At 41.1% G+C, this 20,203-nt stretch overlaps 3 protein-coding genes across 4 annotated transcripts in view; 2 read left to right on the top strand and 1 right to left on the bottom strand.

Moving 5' to 3' along the window:
* Positions 1 to 3,760, top strand: part of LOC106821545 (small G protein signaling modulator 3 homolog) — a 23,109-nt gene extending 19,349 nt beyond the window's left edge. Inside the window, exons 16-17 of the mRNA XM_014826412.1 lie at positions 767 to 889; positions 1,783 to 3,760. Of these exons, the coding sequence (XP_014681898.1) occupies positions 767 to 889; positions 1,783 to 1,915 (256 nt within the window). The 3' untranslated portion in view covers positions 1,916 to 3,760. The remainder of the gene's footprint in view (positions 1 to 766; positions 890 to 1,782) is intronic.
* A 3,607-nt stretch (positions 3,761 to 7,367) lies between these two features.
* LOC106821525 (diphthine methyltransferase-like) lies at positions 7,368 to 12,284 on the bottom strand. The gene is made up of 6 exons (XM_014826375.1): positions 12,203 to 12,284; positions 9,306 to 9,598; positions 8,862 to 9,013; positions 8,542 to 8,680; positions 8,213 to 8,385; positions 7,368 to 8,022 (listed from the first exon to the last, which is right to left on the bottom strand). Exons 2-6 carry the CDS (start codon positions 9,455 to 9,457, stop codon positions 7,691 to 7,693), a joined length of 948 nt encoding a protein of 315 aa, XP_014681861.1. The 5' UTR covers positions 9,458 to 9,598; positions 12,203 to 12,284; the 3' UTR covers positions 7,368 to 7,690.
* A 504-nt stretch (positions 12,285 to 12,788) lies between these two features.
* Positions 12,789 to 20,203, top strand: part of LOC106821523 (Golgi to ER traffic protein 4 homolog) — a 13,090-nt gene continuing 5,675 nt past the window's right edge. The window contains exons 1-2 of one of the 2 annotated variants that reach the window (XM_014826372.1): positions 12,789 to 12,876; positions 17,294 to 17,372. In XM_014826372.1, coding sequence (XP_014681858.1) covers positions 12,854 to 12,876; positions 17,294 to 17,372 — 102 coding nt within the window. In that variant the 5' untranslated portion in view covers positions 12,789 to 12,853. Of the gene's footprint in view, positions 12,877 to 17,293; positions 17,373 to 19,136; positions 19,226 to 20,203 lie in introns of those variants that run through there. The other variant, XM_014826373.1, reaches the window with a different exon arrangement.

Genomic DNA, 20,203 nt, shown 5'->3' with positions numbered 1-20,203 from the left:
GTGTGTGTGTGTGTGTGCCCGCGCGTGCGTGTGTGTATGCTTTTTTTTCTTTTTTTTTGTGGTAAAAAAGGGGGGTCCGGACCCCCTCGACCCCCCCTCTGGATTCGCCCCTGGTCATGTAAATTTGCACGTGCGTAATTTGTAAATTATTATCACTTTACTCCTTGAACTGTAACTAAAATTCAGTGTCGTGTGATCTTTCTAAAGCATCAGTGGATTTTTACACCCAGAAAGTGACGTGCTCAATCGCCTCAAAAAATTATGTAATAAATATGCAGCCACCTTCCAACACATTTGGAGGTTAATATGTGTTACATACCACTATTGCATTAGAAAGTTTGACCTTGTGCTCTGTTTATTAATTGTGTGTTTTTGCTATTAGCACTTCCTCCCTTGCATCGTGATTCCAGGTTATGGATTCTCACGTTACGTTTTTACAGAATCATCACTTACATAATGCAGTGCATTTCTGTATGTCCTGCTATAATTGTAGAAGCTAATCCATTTGTGGCTGATGTGTGCATGAATTATATAACATTTAGTGATAATAAGATAGGACGACATAACGGTCTCCTCTTCCTGTGGCTTATGTCGCTCTGTTATAACCATAGCAGCATCTCTAAACTATCCGGCCATTTAATGTGAAGAAGAAGAAGAAGAAGAAGATGATGAAGAAGGAGAAGAAGAAGAAGAGGGAGGAAGAGTTAGTTATTCGTGAATTTGTACGTACGACAGGTGAACTATTGTGACGTGTTTCTTATTGCAGTGAGCAGGTGTTGCACTTGTGGTTGGAAGCACTCTGCTCTTGCATCCCGGTTCTGGAGAAATGGTACCAACCATGGTCCTTCCTTAGGAGTCCAGGCTGGGTCCAAATCAAGTGCGAGCTAAGGTAAACATTCTACATCACATGGTGTGTGCCACCATATTTTATGAGCCTCAAAGTAGGGTGTTGCTATCCCCCGGGCGTGGAGGGAGGTCACGTGATAACGTTGACGATGACGTTCAAAACGTTAACCCTAACGTTAACCCTAACTCCAACACCGCCAACACTAACCTTCACACTAAATATATATGTGTCGCCGCGCTATATATAGGCAGTGTTATCCACAAAAATTAATCTATGGTGTGGGGACAGATATCATGATGCAAAACCCTAACCCTAACCCTAATCCTAACCCTAACCCTAACTCTAATCCTAACCCTAACCCTAACCCTAACCCTAACCCTAAACTTAACCCTAATCCTGACCCTAACCCTAATCCTAACACTATTCTAACACTAGTGCTGCCACGTTGCGGTCCCCTCCCTCCACGCCCGGGGGATAGCATTACCCCTCAAAGTAGAGACTGTGTGATATTGCAATAGAAATTAGTATTGCATAGTTACTACACGATTCTATAATGCTCTGTCACTAGTAATAGCAAAAAACCATCATTCAATAAAAAATAATTCTGTTCTGAACACCAACCAGTAAAAGCAAATAAAAATCATTTTTATGCAATAGAAATTCTCCTGATAAACAAATGTCTTGCATAATTTGTCCTATTGTCCTGCTATTGCTATTATTGTCTTAATGTCTTATCATCTTATTAAGGTGTCGATTTATCTTGCTCTTGTTCCAGTTTATTTCTAGCACAATGACAGTCTGTATTACAGACATTCTTTAGCGATACCTACTGCTAGTCGTTTATCGAGCATCTCATATTTCACTCTCCAAACTGGCTGCAACGTCTGTTTAGACTTTTTATCTCATGTGGTGTTATTTTTTCCATCTCACTGCAGAATCTTGTCCAACTTTGCATTCAACTTGTCGCTTGACTGGGAGCTGTCTGTTAAGAAGGAGATGTCTGCTCCATTGAAGGATGGAGTGCGAGACATGCTGGTCAAGCATCACCTCTTCAGCTGGGACCTCTGAATGCCGCTGCATGCTGGGTTGTCATGGCAACAGGCGATCAAAGGTCCCCCACCTCTGCCTGGTGTAGTACAGGAGCTAAGAGCCAAAAATCAAATGAATTGTGCACTTTTTGACAAAAGCATGAGAATTGGGGGTGATGGTGTGAGGAGGTGATGTGCCGATGACCCTTGACTACGAAAACTGCACTCATGGGTGAGAGTGTTAGTTGGGTGATTAGCACCGCAAATAAGCAGTGCAATCACGGATCATATTTGGGGTGAAACGTGATGTAGGGTTTAATGCAGCCCTCCCACAGTTCAGCAAGCATGCATATCTGTTGAACCTGGCGTCGTTTTGCATGTAATATAAACGTGTCATATAAGCGGACCTATTGAAATGTAGCAGTGGTACACGCACACAAGTGATGTGTATATGCCAAACGCATGCTGTATGTTTGAAAAGGGCCAGTTCATGGTAAGAACTGCAGTAGCTTAATATAGTTATCATATCCAGACCACTGAGGATTTTGACATGATGTGTCGACTATTGCTGGTGTTTTGGCAGTGTTAATTGCACAGGTCACTCCAGCTTTACTTGTTACGTAACGATATCACCATCAAAATATTGTGCATTTGTCTGCTGACATGAGTGCTTACATGTATATGAATGTGTGATTGCGGGAAGTTCTAGGTTGGGCAAAAAGAAGCTATTCTACAGACAGTGAGCAACATGCATGGATTAACATACACATTCATATATCTGAATATATATATATATATATACATGTAGGTATTTATTTCTTAATTTATATTTACCACAAGATATTTATAGACTGTTATCATTCCACTAGTAAGGGAGCATTTTTCTCTTACAGATAGCATGACACATTTTATGACAATCATCCGTATAATTGCACGTAACCAGTGTACACAAGTTGGTCATTTCCTTGTGTGTCAATTGGTAATTATTGGCAGTAATCTAGTCAGGTAGAGTATGAGAGATGGTGAAAATATAGTGTACTTTACTGATTATTCAACAGCTTTTAATTTTCATTAGACGCTGTTAGTGTGACATATACACGAACCTGGGCAGTTAATATGGGAGATGTCTGGTCACATCTGTGAGGTTATACATGTGAAAAAGCTTGAATTTAACAGGGGAACAATGAGTATTCTGGGTGGCCCACACATTGTGGAGTATGCTTGCCTGCCTGACATAGAATGTTAGTTCTATTGCAAAGATATGTATCGGATTATGACTGACCAGGTGTTATTTCCAGCTTTTTGGGCACGTGATCGAAATTCTTGCACATTACATGCGTCTCAATTCGTCACTAGAGTTAACTAGGCATTAATGAATCGATGCACCAATATCAAATTAGTATATTTTATTGCGCTTGTTAATCTGATGGTCATAATGTATGTATTTACAGTAGGTAAGTAATCAGTACGTACAGGAGACTGACATGTTCAAGCAGTCCATCTACTTACCAAAGAATATGCGCCAAGGGAACATTGATGAAACTTGGTTACAAAACACCAGTCGTTATTGAATTAATGAGATACTATTATTTACTTATTTTGACAATTTGGAGATTACTTATTTTTTGTCATTATTTATGAGGTTTGATTCATTTTGCCCAATTTCAAGTCAAATGACTTTTATATTTCATTTTTATATGCCTGCTAGAATATATATGTGAAATAAGAATGTGCAACTGTTATATACATGTCCATAGTGATAAATCAGGTGTATCAGGACAGTCAGTCATTATTTATTCTTACCAAATGTGTGTCAGACAGTGATTGTAATATTAGTTTGATTTCTCTTTGTTTCTGATATGAATTAAAAATAGGTAGGAACCAACATGCGCTCAATCATCACGTCTTTTCTGTTAAGCCTCGTCTTGGGTAGGTGTTTAAAATCTTTGCTTATTTCAATTCAAATAAATTTCAATAGTTATTAGCAGCTATAATGATGGAGTATACCTGGCGCAGTGTTATGATATGTTTAATTCAAGTAACAATTAAAGAGAAGGGTTGGGTATCAGCAATTTAAAAAACTGATGTTTTCAATTGCGTACTACCGTTAAACGACCAATAGTGTTTCGTGTATTATATATATATATATATATATATATATATATATATATTATATAATGATGAATAGAATAAACTGGTTTTAAAAGAAAGGTCACTGGCATCGTTTCTATGTAGGTGTATCTTGTTTTTCACGTCATTTTACATAGTACGTCGAAATATTGTGACTATCTGCTTGGCTTTGTAGTGGGTGAAGTTTATCTCCAGACACGCTGTAAAGTAACAAGAGCCGCAGAGCGTCTGGGCTCATCTGAGGTCTGTTGCTACGGTTATAAACGTAACATTTAAGTCGTGCGTAGTGACACCTTAATTTGTTAGGCGCAGATATGCATATGCGCAGATACGGAGTTGCGTACACATCATTTCAGCAACCTTCTGCATTCTGCATACCTCCCAAATCCCATTGGTTGATACAAATCGCGTGCCTGAAACTCCTGTTTTATGGTGCATTGTGACCCTAACCCTAACCCTATTAAAACAAAATATATTAATTGTTGTAAAACTTATTTGTTGTTATTAAATTGTTGTAAATAAATCATGTAAATATTTGTAAAAATAGTTAAATGGATAAGGATAGAAAAATACAGAAAACAGGTAAATAATAACAAATCAGATCCAGGCTTATTGGGTTTCTAGATTATGGATGTGCCATGAATATGACAACTACTGACGGGCAATATGAAGCGAGTTCAGCAGAAGATCGCATGTTAACTGCCTCCGCTTTTGCAGGGGCAAAGGTTGAGTCGACACTGTACGTCGTCGCCGACGGGTCAGTGGATAAGCACATATGTCATGGGTCCTGTGTGGTAATAAAGTGATGAGAAAGGGTGAAGGTCAGCGCGAACAAAAAACGTGTTCCGGACCTCTGCCATGTAGGCCCATGTCGCGCGGAGGGAGAGGTGCTGAATTAATCTGACCTTTCCCCCAGCTCGCCCTGTGAATCCTGGGTGACCGGGGGTCCAATTTCGGAGCAACTGGTGATGGGTTTTCGCTGGCCCATGCACACTACCATACACGCGAATATTAAGATCATATTGTCGAGCGCGTGGTAAGATTTTGTGGCAGCAATTCCGTATTCCTCGCTATAACTTTTTAAAGTTAAAAATTTTAAGGGAAATAGTTCCCCTCCATTTACACAATCTTGACCTTTCACACCTTGGAGCCCCCATAATTGTCATCCTCCAGTCACTTTTCACGATACTCGGCCCCCCCACCCCAAGCGTCAACGAATACCGGTGACGCGGTACGTCGAGCGGTTAAAAGGGACTGACGTCAGCGAATTGTTTCATATGGTAACATTTGTAACAAAAAATATTGGCCATTTTTGTACGATTTAAAGGTAAGAACTAACGATTAACTAATATAGTCACCGAGATCTCTCACCTGATATAAATGTTTTTAGCGGTTGGTTAAATTTTGGCCATGAAGATTGTCTATGACGATTTGGTAATTAGGAGCTGTTGTTCTAACACTATTACCCCCAGTACTGTTCCGATAGCTGGCGTCTCTACTGTTTTTTCACCGGCAATTAGTGCAAAATATAAGCAAGGTAGTATAATGCATAAAAGTAAAAGCAGAAACACTAACTGTATTTCAAATAGATCGTGTTAGTTCTGTACAAATTAACTACAGCAAATGTAGCTGACTGAGGTGCTGGACGAAATTCGTGGACGTAATCACGTTTTAAAAGATTGTGCTTCAATCTGTTGACGGAGGCACAGGTGAAGAACGGGCACGCGGACAGGCACTGGCCGCACCGCTCATTATGCGCTATTCCTAGAAAGCTGGCATCTGACTTCGTCAGATGAGGCTAAAAAATGAGAAAGGTTTTCATGTAACTTTCACTCCAGCAGTGACAGGTTTGGTAGTCAGGTGTAACCACTGCCAAGGGTTGCTCCAAATCTCTTCACCTAAGATTTTTAAGATATTTCAGTCAGCACTCGAGCTGTCATTTGGATTTAAAAAAAATATAAACGGAGGTCGTAGTATCTGCAGGTAAAGGCATAGCAGTAGAGCGTAGAGCACGTCCGGTGAGCAGCAGACTCTCCGCGCAGGGAGCCTGAAGTTGCTCATGTGAAATTTTTTATTAATGTAATTAATATTAAAGTGAAAATTTAATTAATTAATTGGATTCGGATCACCACCAAAATGTAATCAATTCTAAGTTACCCCATTTCTGACCTATCCTGGAAATTTTATTAATTAATTGGATCCGGATCACCACCAAAATGTAATCAATTCTAAGTTACCCCATTTCTGACCTATCCTGAAAATGTTATTAATTAATGAATGAATTAATGAATGAATTGGATCCGGATCACCACCAAAATCTCATCAATTCTAAGTTGGCCCATTTCTGACGTATCCTGAAAATTTTATGACAATCCGTCCATAACTTTTTCAGTTAGGCTTAACCTGTATGATACAGGCGGTTCCGGCGGCGGCGGCAGGCCAATCAGCCAATCAGCGAGCGTACACAAACCCACAAACCAAGACTCAAAACACGCCGGTGAAAACATAACCTCCGCCAAGCCCCTGGCGGAGGTAACAATGCTCAGTTGTGTGCAATCACTATTAACACAGCTAAGCAACATGGCAATGTACCATAACAAGGCAAAATGGTAGGGCTGCAATGATATGCCTAGTTCACAATACAATACCTATCACTATATGGTACATAACCAGTGTTGTAGTCGAGTCCGCAATCCCCCCCCCCCCGAGTCCACGCCACCCGAGTCAGAGTCCGAGTTCACACCACCCGAGTCAGAGTCCAGTTTTGATTTTAAAAAAGGCGGGCACAGACCGACAAGGCCGCTCACTTCTATGTATGTGTTTGTAAAAAAATGGGGGGTGTCTCCTGCCCCCTGGATCTGTCACTTGTTTGTATTAGGTAGGAGTTTTAGTTTTAAATTCTTGTAAACTGCATGTTTACAACATGTACAGTTATGTACTATGTAGTGGCCTCGAGCCGGCCTCGACCAGAGTCTTTGAGTCCGAGTCCGAGTCATTGCACTCCGAGACCAAAAAAATCGGCCTCGAGACCTACAACACTGTACATAACACAGTAATGAATCGTCGCAATACGCAATGCATGATCTGATTACTTTAAATACGTTAGTATAAGCAATCGTCCAGCCAAACAGCATCTGTGCACACGGCTTGTGTGCATATCTTTTCAGAAATGTCATTCCATTTCGTGGAAATATAGTCAGAATTTACAAGGCACGTAGTGATTAGACAGTGAATATGACATTGTCGAATCAGCATGCTCCAGCTATTTCACGAAAACATGATTGGTGCACCTGACCAAAATTCAAATTAATGAAGGCATCGAGTGGACGGTTGACCCGAGTTGAGTACAGACTACAGATGTATTTTTGGCACATTGCGGAATTGTATTGTCATTAGTTATATCACAATTAATCATTGCAGCTCTACATAACAGTAGTATAAGCTGGTATAACGTATAAAGACATATAAAAATATGTAGATTTCAACAAATTTATGCTTTATATGAATATACAACAAGTTATACTGTGTGTACAATCATTAGTGCTGTAAACTGACCAAGCAATACAAATCCACACACGCAAGAAGAGGGCAGAACACAGATATATTTTAGATTCACAATTTAGCTATCAGTTGATTACACATCTGCTTAATCACAGGCATAGCATCTTATGTCCTGCACGATACGCTACCAGCACCACTGCCACAGATGCATGACGTGGTCATAGAATGAGCAGGACGCAAGCGTGTATCCCAAGCATTTCGATGTCAAGCTCGTGTGCTGAGACGTGTTTGGCACAGTTTTGAGGCATTCAGCTGCACCACGCTCTACGCTGCGTCGGTTGTCTGAAGCATTTCCAGACGTGTCACCGTCAATATTTCTCCTTATGCTGTCTGTGGCATTGCCATCTCCTGCAGTACTTTGATTTCTGTCCAATTGGGCTATAGGCATTCCCCAGTCAGCACCATAAGCTAAGGAACTATGCTCCATATAAGAGGCCACAATCTTCTGCCCATTCTCTGCAAAAGAGGGTACATGGTGATTTATGTCATCGTTGATATATCATCCTACTTCACATGCTTTGGTTTCCAATTACACCTTGTGATATTATTTAATCGTTTGGTTACTGAACCATTGATGGATTAATGTCACAACAGAGTACAGCACTAAAATTGCCTTTTCAATAACAGTTACGATGTGATAAGTAACCTTCCAAATTTGTACAATCCAGAATGTGAAATCCGTTGTGCATGCAAGCAGCTAGAAGATGGTCTCCATATAATGGTTCCCATTTTAACCTCCAGACTCCACCACCAACATGTGTTGTAGACAGTGGGCACTTTATGTTCCTGTTGTCCCATAGCAGTATTTTTTCATCATAGCTATAATAAAACAATTTCATTCCACATATGAAGTCTTTACATTCAACTGTCAGTACACAATTTTTCATAATGAAACAAGTGAATGACTGCATTCCACCAGTCTCATGATTTATACAAATAAAACTCGTCAAATGTAAAAGAGAGAACTGCGCACACCTTCCTGATGCAAACAAGTGCTCCCGATGTTTGTTACTCTGTATGCTACAAACGCCCATAGAGTGCTGCTTGCTTGTGAATGTTGGCAAAGTAGGCGGCGCTCGGATATCCCAGCCTTTCAACTTACAATCGTCGCCACCTAAAATTTCAATCTCCCATTATATTAACCAACAGAATGTTAGTCAGGCATATAATTGAACAGCTGCTTTTAACGAAATAGCAAGATTTAGCACTTAAATACACATTAATTTCTTTAATATTAATAGTTTTTTGTTGATTTCTATTGTGCAGTATTTTTTCACAAGGCATTACAAAATTACCAGAGTACAAGACGTTTCGGTTCCATTTATCAAACGCTGCAATCCAAGCCTCGTAATCATGTGCCTGCCATTGCTGCATTACAGAGAATTCAGATTGCCCTTCCTCACATAGGCTTAGATTCCCTAGTGAATCACTCACTATGACTGACGCACTGTCACAGAAAAATTTAAATCACCAATTTTGATATCACACTATTCTAGGGCCCAATAGCTTTACATAGATAAATGTGGTGATAGTTTTATGTTTCACTGTTTCTGACCATGTAACATTGCAATTATAACTATAAGAAATATCTACACATCTGACTTTATTAAAATCTTACCAACACATTAAAACAATTGCCATACATTATCAGCATTTGAAATGCCTTTTATCAGCTTTTATTTTTAACATATCTGCCTCATAACTCACCAAAAAAAGACCACAGACAAAAAACTTCTTACCTGTCATTCTCAAATGCTGTCCAGTCAAGGGAGAGGGCTATACTATCTTTGCCAATTGACAACCTGTGCTTCTCAACGAGGCAACTGTTCTGACACACTTCCTGCAGCTCAAGAAAGAGAACGTCTCCAGACGATAGTGCTGCAGCCAGCATTGGTGGGCTGTTCAGTGCGATGGTGTACCATTTGCAGTCTAAAATACCAGCACACGAGACTGAATGGCATTTCTTCAGCTGTTTAACACCGTCAGCACTGAACAGTGTCACCTCCCCAACCCGTGTGCTCCCTGCATTATGCTGAAAGTAATAACAGATACGTGTGCAATCTAGAACTAGATACTACAACCAGCAGTATATATAGGAAATGAACGGGGAATGTCTAGGCCAGAAATAGGCTGAGTTGGACCAACTTAGTCAGGTGAAAACTTAGCTAATTGAGCTGTTAATATTGAAACAAATCTGAAATGGAATGAAACAATATACAACTCCTTAACAAGACTAGCAGACTAACGACAGACACTTAAGCCATTTCAATAATCAACTTGTATAGTAAATGAACACGAATTATACTGACTACCGAAGTTTTAGTGTTTATACGGTTTAATAGGTGAATGAGAGTAGATATATCCACTCTCCTTCTCCTATTAACAGGTACTGATAGCAATAATTCCCCGTAAACGTTGTTCAAATGCTCCTCGGCAACACAAAATGCACAAACTCACAAAAAGATAGAGCGTATAGGCAGGTATGAACGCAAAATTTGCACAGGGCCATAGCCTGGGGGGGGGGGTACCCGCCCCTCTAGATTTTGGAGCAAAATTAAACAAGTGCCGCGGAGGAACAGCGCTCATCTAACGTCTACTGCGGTGACTCTGTGGTGGAGTGGTGGGATTCTAGTAAACCCTGTTAGTCCCAAATGTGTTCACATACACGCCGAAACAGTGGAAGGCGACAGGGATGGTATCAGGAACCTTCTCAAAGGAATGTTCGTTGGGATCGTTATAAAAGTTGCCACGAGATGGCGCGTACGTTTAAGTGTCTTCAGATTAAAGATGGAAGCTCCATCGTACGTAGTAGCAACAACTATTTGCAAGACAGAATAGGTAAGCACTCATCCATTTACCTACGCAAGCCTACAGGCTGAAATAGAGAGCTGCCACCTGTAACTAATTAATGCAGGCAAAACTACACAGTCAAACCACCACATGCACTGGCAGTGGCCACTGGCAGTGGCATACGTTACATGTAACATACTGACAATACAGAATGCCATAGAAATTATACGATTTAAGGAGCATAAACCTTCTTCAACCAAATTTAGCTTTTGAAATTTCACTGTGACATTGTAGCCTCATACATACAGGCATGTATAGATTCTACTAGCAAACCCGGCAGTCAAATTCTTTCTAACAGTAAACAAATCCATGTTTAACCTGCATCTTGAGGGTCAAAAGGTTATCCAACACTTACTCTTCGCATGTCGCAGAAAGTACATTTCATGGTCCTTTCATATAAGCCATAAAAATGCTAGGTCACCGCTGAAACAAAAAAGTTTTCAATCGCTCCGTCAACCATGTCCTCAGAAAATGTCTAAAATCTGCCCTGTGCCCATTGACCTTTGACCTGTGACCTCCAATTTCGGCACAGTGATGGCTTTTCCTACCATGATGCTATACATCGACTATCACAAGCCTAGGTCGACCGTTTAGATTTGTGCCGCAATGTGCATTCCTCCCTATAACCTTAAGTTAAGGAGGGAAGTTCCCCCTTCTTTTACACCTCTTGACCTTTGACCTCTGACCCCCAGCTTCGCATCCCAACTCGTTTCGATTACAACCCCCCCCCCCCCACCCCCACGTCCCGAATATCGTGACCATACGTCAAGCGGTTAAAATGACTATTGCGAGATTTTTGCTCAGAAAAACTAAATATAGCTGAATATAGTCTCATCAACAGCGAAAAATATCACTGATTACACCAACATTAAAAATACTAAGATTTTATGCCGTTATAGGATAGAAAATTGGATATGAACACATCGTAACAGCAATGCATTTTATCGTGTCGCGACAATGCCTAATGCAGAATTGTAAACTTGTATTTGTGTCGGTGATGTAATTGAAAACAAGTGCATGATTTGAGAGAGCCATGCTTTGTCTATGGCAGATAAGCGGTGGGTACAAGCTAATCCACACTTCCGCCTAGTTCAAGATAACAGAAAATGAATGTTTACGAAACTAGTTCGAAACCAGCCAGTAGTTCGAAACTGGTAGTTTTTGGTGAATACGAAGTTCTAAGACATTTTATGTTACTCTAGCCAATGCTTGTTACTGCACGCAATAACGATAGCTATCATGAAATTGTGAAAAACACTGAAAATTCTCGGGCAAAAATCGCTTTAAGATTTGTGCCCAACTGTTGACGGACGGACGGATGACGCAACGACGCACGCCTCATGCGATTCTACAAGCTGCATCTGACTATGTCAGATGAGCTAAAAAAATAAATTGTTCTACTAAAAGAGAATTGTCGTAGTCAGAAATAAAGGTTGTACATGTACTCAAAAGTGCATCAAATACCATCTCGTGCGATCTACATTTTCAACATTTTCTGTGGAGGGCCTCCAGGGCCCAGACCCCACGCCCCCTGTTTCTCATCCCCTCCTTAAAATCCCGGATCCGCCACTGCCCCCCCACCCACTAGGAATTCGCTCAGCCTATGGCCCCGTTGCATAATGCTCGCTTTGTTTTTAACTTATTTTACACCTTCACTGCACATATATACTAATGTGATATATACTTAACCCAGCCAAGTGGGGCTAACTCGATCTGGCTCTGTGCTCACACAAACAAACGCTACTACATTATACATATTTATCATGAGGTTAGTAGTAAATCTTACTTTACTCTCGCACAGCTGATATGTAGCCGCAACAAATAGATGTTGCCGTGTAGGAATCGGACACCACCTATGGAATCTGCAGTATATTTCGTATCAACTATACTGCATTGTGACAACTGATGTCGAAGCATGTACACCACCATTGGCATTGGCACCAAACACTGCCACTGTACTGTTCTGCATCCTCACCAGACAGACAATCGAACTAGTGTGTTTGTCTCACTAATGTCTCTGTTCGTTAAATTAATGTGATAGCAAGCAGCGTTTGGTGCAAACCGGTGTGTTCAGTCAGGTTCTGTGCTACGTTTATTTACAAATTTCAGTCAACAGCACGCGAGTTCCGCATATTTCCGGTTCGCTAGCAGCGGTTTTCAGATAAAATGTTATAAATATTGTTTATTATAATATATATATTTATCCATGGGTAAATTTACAATATAATTAAATAGTATTTTTTACTAGTAAAAAAATAACAAATCAAATTAATTAAGAATTTGATTTGGGATTATGTTTATAACTCGTTTTTCACCGGTACAACCACTGTACGCGTAAGTTTCCAATATGGCAGCTAACCGAGGCCAAGGAAGCTAATCGTGTGCTAAGAAAACTGAGGCAGAGTATACAACAGGAGAATTACTATGAGCACATCAAATGTACAGAACACTTTACTTTAGGTGTGTATTTGAAGAAACTGGTAACGTGAATTTTCATAGAGGTTTGACTTGTAGATTACGATGTCGCAAATATTGAAATAATTCACAATTAATCACGACGGCTCACGTAACTACCTGAGTAATTTACTCCGACCTGTGATTGGGGATAATAATATTAAAGAATTCGTGACGTTTCGTTTTCATTTTACATACACCGCCCGCATACGGTATGACCAGTAGGAAAGTGTAGTAGCTAACTATCATATGTGCGAACGATTTGAGTTGCATTTCTAGTAGTAGTACTAGTAGTAGTATTATTACTATTAATCTACATTCTAGCTTAGGCTACAGGTAGGTTCTACAACACCGATTTTCCAGACACTGCTGTTCCGGACCCTTTTTTAATCGGATAAAATTCATTTGTAATTCCTGCACCCCCATATTAGTTGACAGCGGTAACCGCATCGCCAAGTAGTCGCGTCACCGCATATAACGCGTCGGTCGCACGTAGCCATGTATAACTGCGTCGCCAACGTAGCCGCGTATAACCGCATCTCCACATAGCCGCGTCGCCACGTAACCGGTCGCTACGTAGCCGCGTAACCATGGTAGTCGGCGTACCCACGTAGCCGCGTAACCACGTAGCCGCGTAACCGACGTAGCGCGCGTACCACGACGCGTAACCACGTAGCCGCGTAACACGTAGCCGCGTAACCACTTAGCCGCGTATCCGCGTCGCCATTAGCCATTATACTTGACCTCTTTTGGTCCGGAAAAAGGATAATTCGGAAAGGCGTTGGAAACCAAGGGTTCGCGGAAAATCATATGGTGCGAATGATTCGAGTTACATTTCTAGAAATTCTAGCTATTATAGACATGTCTTAGCTACTGCCATGTGAGTCTTGAGTTTATTGAAGCGCGATTAGCTAATTAATTAGCAAATATGTACGCGCGGTATTGCTCACAGCGCTAAATGCCAAAATGAAAACGAAATGTCACGAATTATATTTGGCCGTGGCTACGCGACGGTTCCGGACGAGGAGCCGCTAGCTACGCGTCCGGATATCTATCTCACACAGAGAACCTTGCGAACAGTTACACGCGTGATTGCACAATGGACGCCTCTGCTGATTGCCGTGTGTGTGTGTGTGGTGGCGTGCGTGCGTGCGTGCGTGCGTGTGTGAGAGAGAGAGAGAGAGGGGAATGGGAATGGCGTATGTGTGTGTGTATGTGTGTGTGTATGCGTGAGAGAGAGATAGAGAGAGCGCACGAGAGAGAGCTGCGCGCAGTGTGTATGTTGTGTGAGAGAGAGAGAGAGCGAGAGAGAACGGATGAAAGGATAGACGGCAGCAGAGCGTCCGCGTTGCGGCAGATCATGCGTGTGATGCGAGTCGCGCCGATTTACAGTGCTGAGTGATGTCCGGACGCGTAGCTTGGAGGTCTAGCGACCGGATTCTGGACGCGTAGCCCACTTCGATTATATTTTTATCCTCCAATCAACAGGTCGGAGCAATTCTCTGTTTAGATGCATGTGTAGTGAGTAGGTACGGTCGTTACTCAAACTTCTTCATATTTAGATTTCACAAATTTATTTAAAGTGATTACGTCACCGTAAATAGAAAAAAAAAAATCAATTTTTCCACAAAATATAAATAGAGTTCTGTCCTATTCATGGTTAAAATTGGCTGCATATATACTTCTTTTTAACTTATAGTTGTTTGATGTGAACATACACATCGTGGACTCATACATGAGCCGCAATAGGCAACAATTAATGTCCAGTGAACATAATATCCAAATTCGTCCAGGATTTTTTTGGATTTTTAACTAGTTGCAAAAGCAATCTTATGCACGGTAAATAGTTGACGAATATCATTAGTCCATTAGTCTCTGTACTTTTAATGTAACAAAATGGCAAAAAATTTTACAAATTTTACCATAGATAAAATTCCGTAGACGTAGTAATTTAAGCTAATATCAAATTTAAAATTATCTACATAGTACATATGATTCAGCTCATCTGACATAGTGAAATGCCAGCTTGTAGTAATCGCATCGAATCGCCGTTCTGGCCGTTGCGAGCGGTCCGCTCCGTCCGTCAACAGTTCGGGCACAAATCTTAACCGAGTTCGACGTACGGTCACGATATTCGGGACGTGGGGGGTAATTCCGACGAAACGATTTGGGAGTTCGAAAGACTGGGGTCAAAGTCCAAAGGTCAAGAGGTGAAAAGAAAGGGGGAAATTCCACTCCTTTAACTTAAGGTATATGGGAGGAAATGCAGTAATTGCGGCACATAATCTAAACGGCTCGACCTAGGCCTTGTGAATAGTCGGTGTAAAGCATCATGTGTAGAAACACCATCCTGGCCGAAATCTGAAGTTACAGGGGTTCAAATGTCAAGTGGCCACAGGGCAGATTTTTAACACATTTTCTGAGGACATGGTCTGACGCGGAGCGATTGGAAAACTTTTTTGTTCAGCAGGTGACACTAGTCATTTTTATGTTTTCATGAATAGAGCACATAAATGATGACCTTCTGCTGACATGTGAAGAGTAATGTCAGATAAACTTTCTGACCTCAGAAGGAGGGTGCTAAACATGGATTGTTCTACTGTCTGTTAGAAAGAACTTGAACTGCCGGTTTGTGCTAGTAAGAAATATACAGTCCTCGATGTATTGAGACTAATCAATGTCACAGTGACAATTCACAAAGCAAATTCTGGTTGAAAGAAGGTTTATGGCGCCTTAAATCGTATAATTTCTATGCATCATGTACTGTCAGTAATGTTACATGTATAGCCCGGTATGCCACCTGCCACTGCCAGTGCATCTGTGGTGGTACTGTGTAGTTTTTTGCCTGCGTATAATTGGTTTCAGGCTGGCTAGCTCTCTAATGCAGCCTGTAGGCTTGCCGTAGTAATTGGATGAGTGCTTACTCTATTCCTGTCCCTTGCAAAATCATTGTTGCACTCACGTACGATGGAGCTTCCATCTTTAATGCTGACAGACAACCTATAACGTAGCGCGCCATCTCGTGGCAACTTTCATAACGATCCCAACGAACATTCCTTTGAGAAGGTTCCTGATACCATCCCTGTGCATTCCACTGCTTTGGCGTGTATGTGAACACATTTGGGACTAACAGGGTTTTCTAGAATCCCACGACTCCACCACAGAGTCACCGCAGTAGACGTTAGATGAGCGCTGTCGCTCCGCGGCACTTGTTTTTTAGTAAGTGCATTTTGAATGTTCAGTCTTGGAAGCTGCAGTCTGAATTGCCAGTCAATGACTGCACACTTGAATTTGCTATGCAGTGAGAGAAGCTAAATCGTAAATGAATAACTTTTAGGTATATAAAAAACATGTACAATTAAGCATAATGAAAAACAATAAGCTCTTAATTACACAACATGATGATAACATCAAGCGCTAATAATACCTAGAGTGTACAACGGAAAAACGGGAAAATAGTGCTATTTCACTACAACATTATTCTACTTTGCTTGCGAGTCTAGAATAATTTTATGGTATTGCATTAAGCAGAATTCTTTGCTGTCTAAAACAAGACCAACCGCTTGTCAATACGATACTCCTAGGCTGAGATATTGGCTCCTAAACTGCCCCTCCCACATGCCTCACGCCGCCTCGCATCCAGCTTATTCAGCCACCTTCTCGCCGCTAAGCATTTTGGCTATCGGTTTCCGTCACCGCTTGGAGCGCTGATAATTGATGTCACATGCCCAAATTTGGTACTCTTTACTTACTACACCATATAGTAACTGAGCTGCATTGTAGAGACTTAATTTAGAAAACATTGCCGGCTCCATCATGACGGGCATTAGCCGTGCTAGGAAAGATAATGGGAGATAAGGGCATAGGCGATGCCCCCGAAAGTCATAACCGAAACGCCGTTCATTCATAAAGTTATCGCGGAAAAACCGAACTCTCACGAAGCAACCTTAGCGCCGAGAAGGTGGCTGAATAAGCTGGATGTGAGGCTTGTGGGAGGGGAGGTTTAGGAGCCAATATCTCAGCCTAGGAGTATCGTATTGACAAGCGGTTGGTCTTGTTTTAGAGAGCAAAGAATTCTGCTTAATGCAATACCATAAAATTATTCTAGACTCGCAGGCAAAGTAGAATAATCATGTCGTGAAATAGCACTATTTTCCAATGTGTGAATCATTCATGTTTGGACATTGTAAAATGTGCACACACTGTGCACCTTTCAAATTTTTGTGGGCTGTTTGCTGTATAAATATATGTTATTTCTGTGAGGCAGCGCTGCACTGTAGAACAAACTAGTCGATTTTTCAGGTAGTCGCACAGACTCCTACGTTTGTCAAACCAGTAAATCCTGCCCTTAAATCGAGAACAAATTGACTCCATACTCGCGTTATGTATACACACTATAATATAGGAAGTTTTTATTTTGCAGATACATGACACAACAAAAGTTTGTAGAAGTAATCGACTTGCTTTATGAAGGTGCCACGCTACTGCTTGAACGTGGCCAGGTAGGCAGAAAATGCGTGTTTCAATGATGCATCACACCAACCGTTCACATAAAGCTTTGCTGTTGTTAAAGGCATACTAGGCCCATTGATTATGCAATGTTGACGAATGCTAGAGTAACTGGCACCTTGTGTAGTTAATAAGTACATAACCTTATAGCCAAACGCGTATTAGTTTGTCCAATATCTAGATTTTTGCTCAGAAAAACTAAATATAGCTGAATATAGTCTCATCAGACAGCGAAAATATCACTGATTACACCAACATTAAAAATACTAAGATTTTATGCCGTTATAGGATAGAAAATTGGATATGAACACATCGTAACAGCAATGCATTTTATCGTGTCGCGACAATGCCTAATGGCAGAATTGGTAAACTTGTATTTGTGTCGGTGATTAATTGAAAACAAGTGCATGATTTGAGAGAGCCATGCTTTGTCTATGGCAGATAAGCGGTGGGCTACAAGCTAATCCACACTTCCGCCTAGTTCAAGATAACAGAAAATGAATGTTTACGAAACTAGTTCGAAACCAGTAGTTCGAAACTGGTAGTTTTTGGTGAATACGAAGGTTCTAAGACATTTTATTGTTACTCTAGACAATTGCTGTTACTCACGCAATAACGATAGCTATCATGAAATTGGTGAAAACACTGGAAAATTCTCGCAAAAATCGCTTTAAGATTTGTGCCCAACTGTTGACGGACGGCCGGATGGACGCACGCTCATGCGATTCTACAAGCTGCATCTGACTATGTCAGATGAGCTAAAAAATAAATTGTTCTACTAAAAGAGAATTGTCGTAGTCAGAATAAAGGTTGTACATGTACTCAAAAGTGCATCAAATACCATCTCGTGCGATCTACATTTTCAACATTTTCTGTGGGAGGGCCTCCAGGGCCCAGACCCCCCACCTGTTTCTCATCCCCTCCTTAAAATCCCGGATCCGCCACTGCCCCCCACCCACTAGGAATTCGCTCAGCCTATGGCCCCGTTGCATAATGCTCGCTTTGTTTTTAACTTTATTTTACACCTTCACTGCACATATATACTATAGTGATAATTATATACTAACCCAGCCAAGTGGGGGCTAACTCGATCTGCTCTGTGCTCACACAAACAAATGCTACTACATTATACATATTTATCATGGAGGTTAGTAGTAAATCTTACTTTACTCTCGCACAGCTGATATGTAGCCGCAACAAATAGATGTTGCCGTGTAGGAATCGGACACCACTCTATGGAATCTGCAGTATATTTCGTATCAACTATCTGCATTGTGACAACTGATGTCGAAGCATGTACACCACCATTGGCATTGGCACCAACACTGCCACCTGTACTGTTCTGCATCCTCACCAGACAGACAATCGAACTAGTGTGTTTGTCTCACTAATGTCTCTGTTCGTTAAATTAATGTGATAGCAAGCAGCGTTTGGTGCAAACCGGTGTGTTCAGTCAGGTTCTGTGCTACGTTTATTTACAAATTTCAGTCAACAGCACCGAGTTCCGCATATTTCCGGTTCCGCTAGCAGCGGTTTTCAGTATAAAATGTTATAAATATTGTTTATTATAATATATATATATTTATCCATGTGGTAAATTTACAATATAATTAAATAGTATTTTTACTAGGTAAAAAAATAACAAATCAAATTAATTTAAGAATTTGATTTGGTGATTATGTTTATAACTCGTTTTTTCACCGGTACAACCACTGTACCGGTAAGTTTCCAATATGGCAGCTAACCGAGGCCAAGGAGCTAATCGTGTGCTAAGAAAACTGAGGCAGAGTATACAACAGGAGAATTACTATGAAGCACATCAAATGTACAGAACACTTTACTTTAGGTGTGTATTTGAAGAAACTGGTAACGTGAATTTTCATAGAGGTTTGACTTGTAGATTACGATATCGGCAAATATTGAAATAATTCACAATTAATCACGACGGCTCACATAACTACCTGAGTAATTACTCCGACCTGTGATTGGGGGATAATAATATTAATAGAATTCGTGACGTTTCGTTTTCATTTTACATACACCGCCGCATACGGTATGACCAGTAGGAAAGTGTAGTAGCTAACTATCATATGGTGCGAACGATTTGAGTTGCATTTCTAGTAGTAGTACTAGTAGTAGTATTATTACTATTAATCTACATTCTAGCTTAGCTACAGGTAGGTTCTACAACACCGATTTTCCAGACACTGCTGTTCCGGACCCTTTTTTAATCCGGATAAAATTCATTTGTAATTCCTGCACCCCCATATTAGTTGACCGCGTAACCGCATCGCCAAGTAGTCGCGTCACCGCATATAACCGCGTCGCCACGTAGCCATGTATAACTGCGTCGCCACGTAGCCGCGTATAACCGCATCTCCACATAGCCGCGTCGCCACGTAACCGCGTCGCTACGTAGCCGCGTAACCATGTAGTCGCGTAACCACGTAGCCGCGTAACCACGTAGCCGCGTAACCACGTAGCCGCGTAACCACGTAGCCGCGTAACCACGTAGCCGCGTAACCACTTAGCCGCGTATCCGCGTCGCCATTTAGCCATTATACTGTGACCTCTTTTGGTCCGGAAAAACGGATAATTCGGAAAGGCGTTGGAACCAAGGGTTCCGGAAAATCATATGGTGCGAATGATTCGAGTTACATTTCTAGAAATTCTAGCTATTATAGACACATGTCTTAGCTATGCTCCATGTGAGTCTTGAGTTTATTGAAGCGCGATTAGCTTAATTAATTAGCAAATATGTACGCGCGGTATTGCTCACAGGCTAAATGACCAAAATGAAAACGAAATGTCACGAATTATATTT

The sequence above is a fragment of the Priapulus caudatus genome, unplaced genomic scaffold, assembly GCF_000485595.1.
Source record: "Priapulus caudatus unplaced genomic scaffold, Priapulus_caudatus-5.0.1 Scaffold76, whole genome shotgun sequence".
NCBI lineage: Eukaryota > Metazoa > Priapulida > Priapulimorpha > Priapulimorphida > Priapulidae > Priapulus > Priapulus caudatus.
The sequence above is the reverse complement of the archived record's forward strand: the minus strand, read 5'-3'. Positions and strand labels throughout refer to the sequence as shown.

Bases quoted from the DNA above. Each gene is read 5' to 3' on its own strand.
- LOC106821525 (XM_014826375.1), bottom strand. From the start codon at position 9,457: ATGCTGGCTGCAGCACTATCGTCTGGAGACGTTCTCTTTCTTGAGCTG. The intron at 9,014-9,305 runs GTAAGAAGTTTT...TTTCTGTGACAG, and splicing joins ACAGCATTTGAGAATGACAG to TGCGTCAGTCATAGTGAGTG. The intron at 8,386-8,541 runs GTGTGCGCAGTT...GTTTTATTATAG, and splicing joins CACTTGTTTGCATCAGGAAG to CTATGATGAAAAAATACTGC.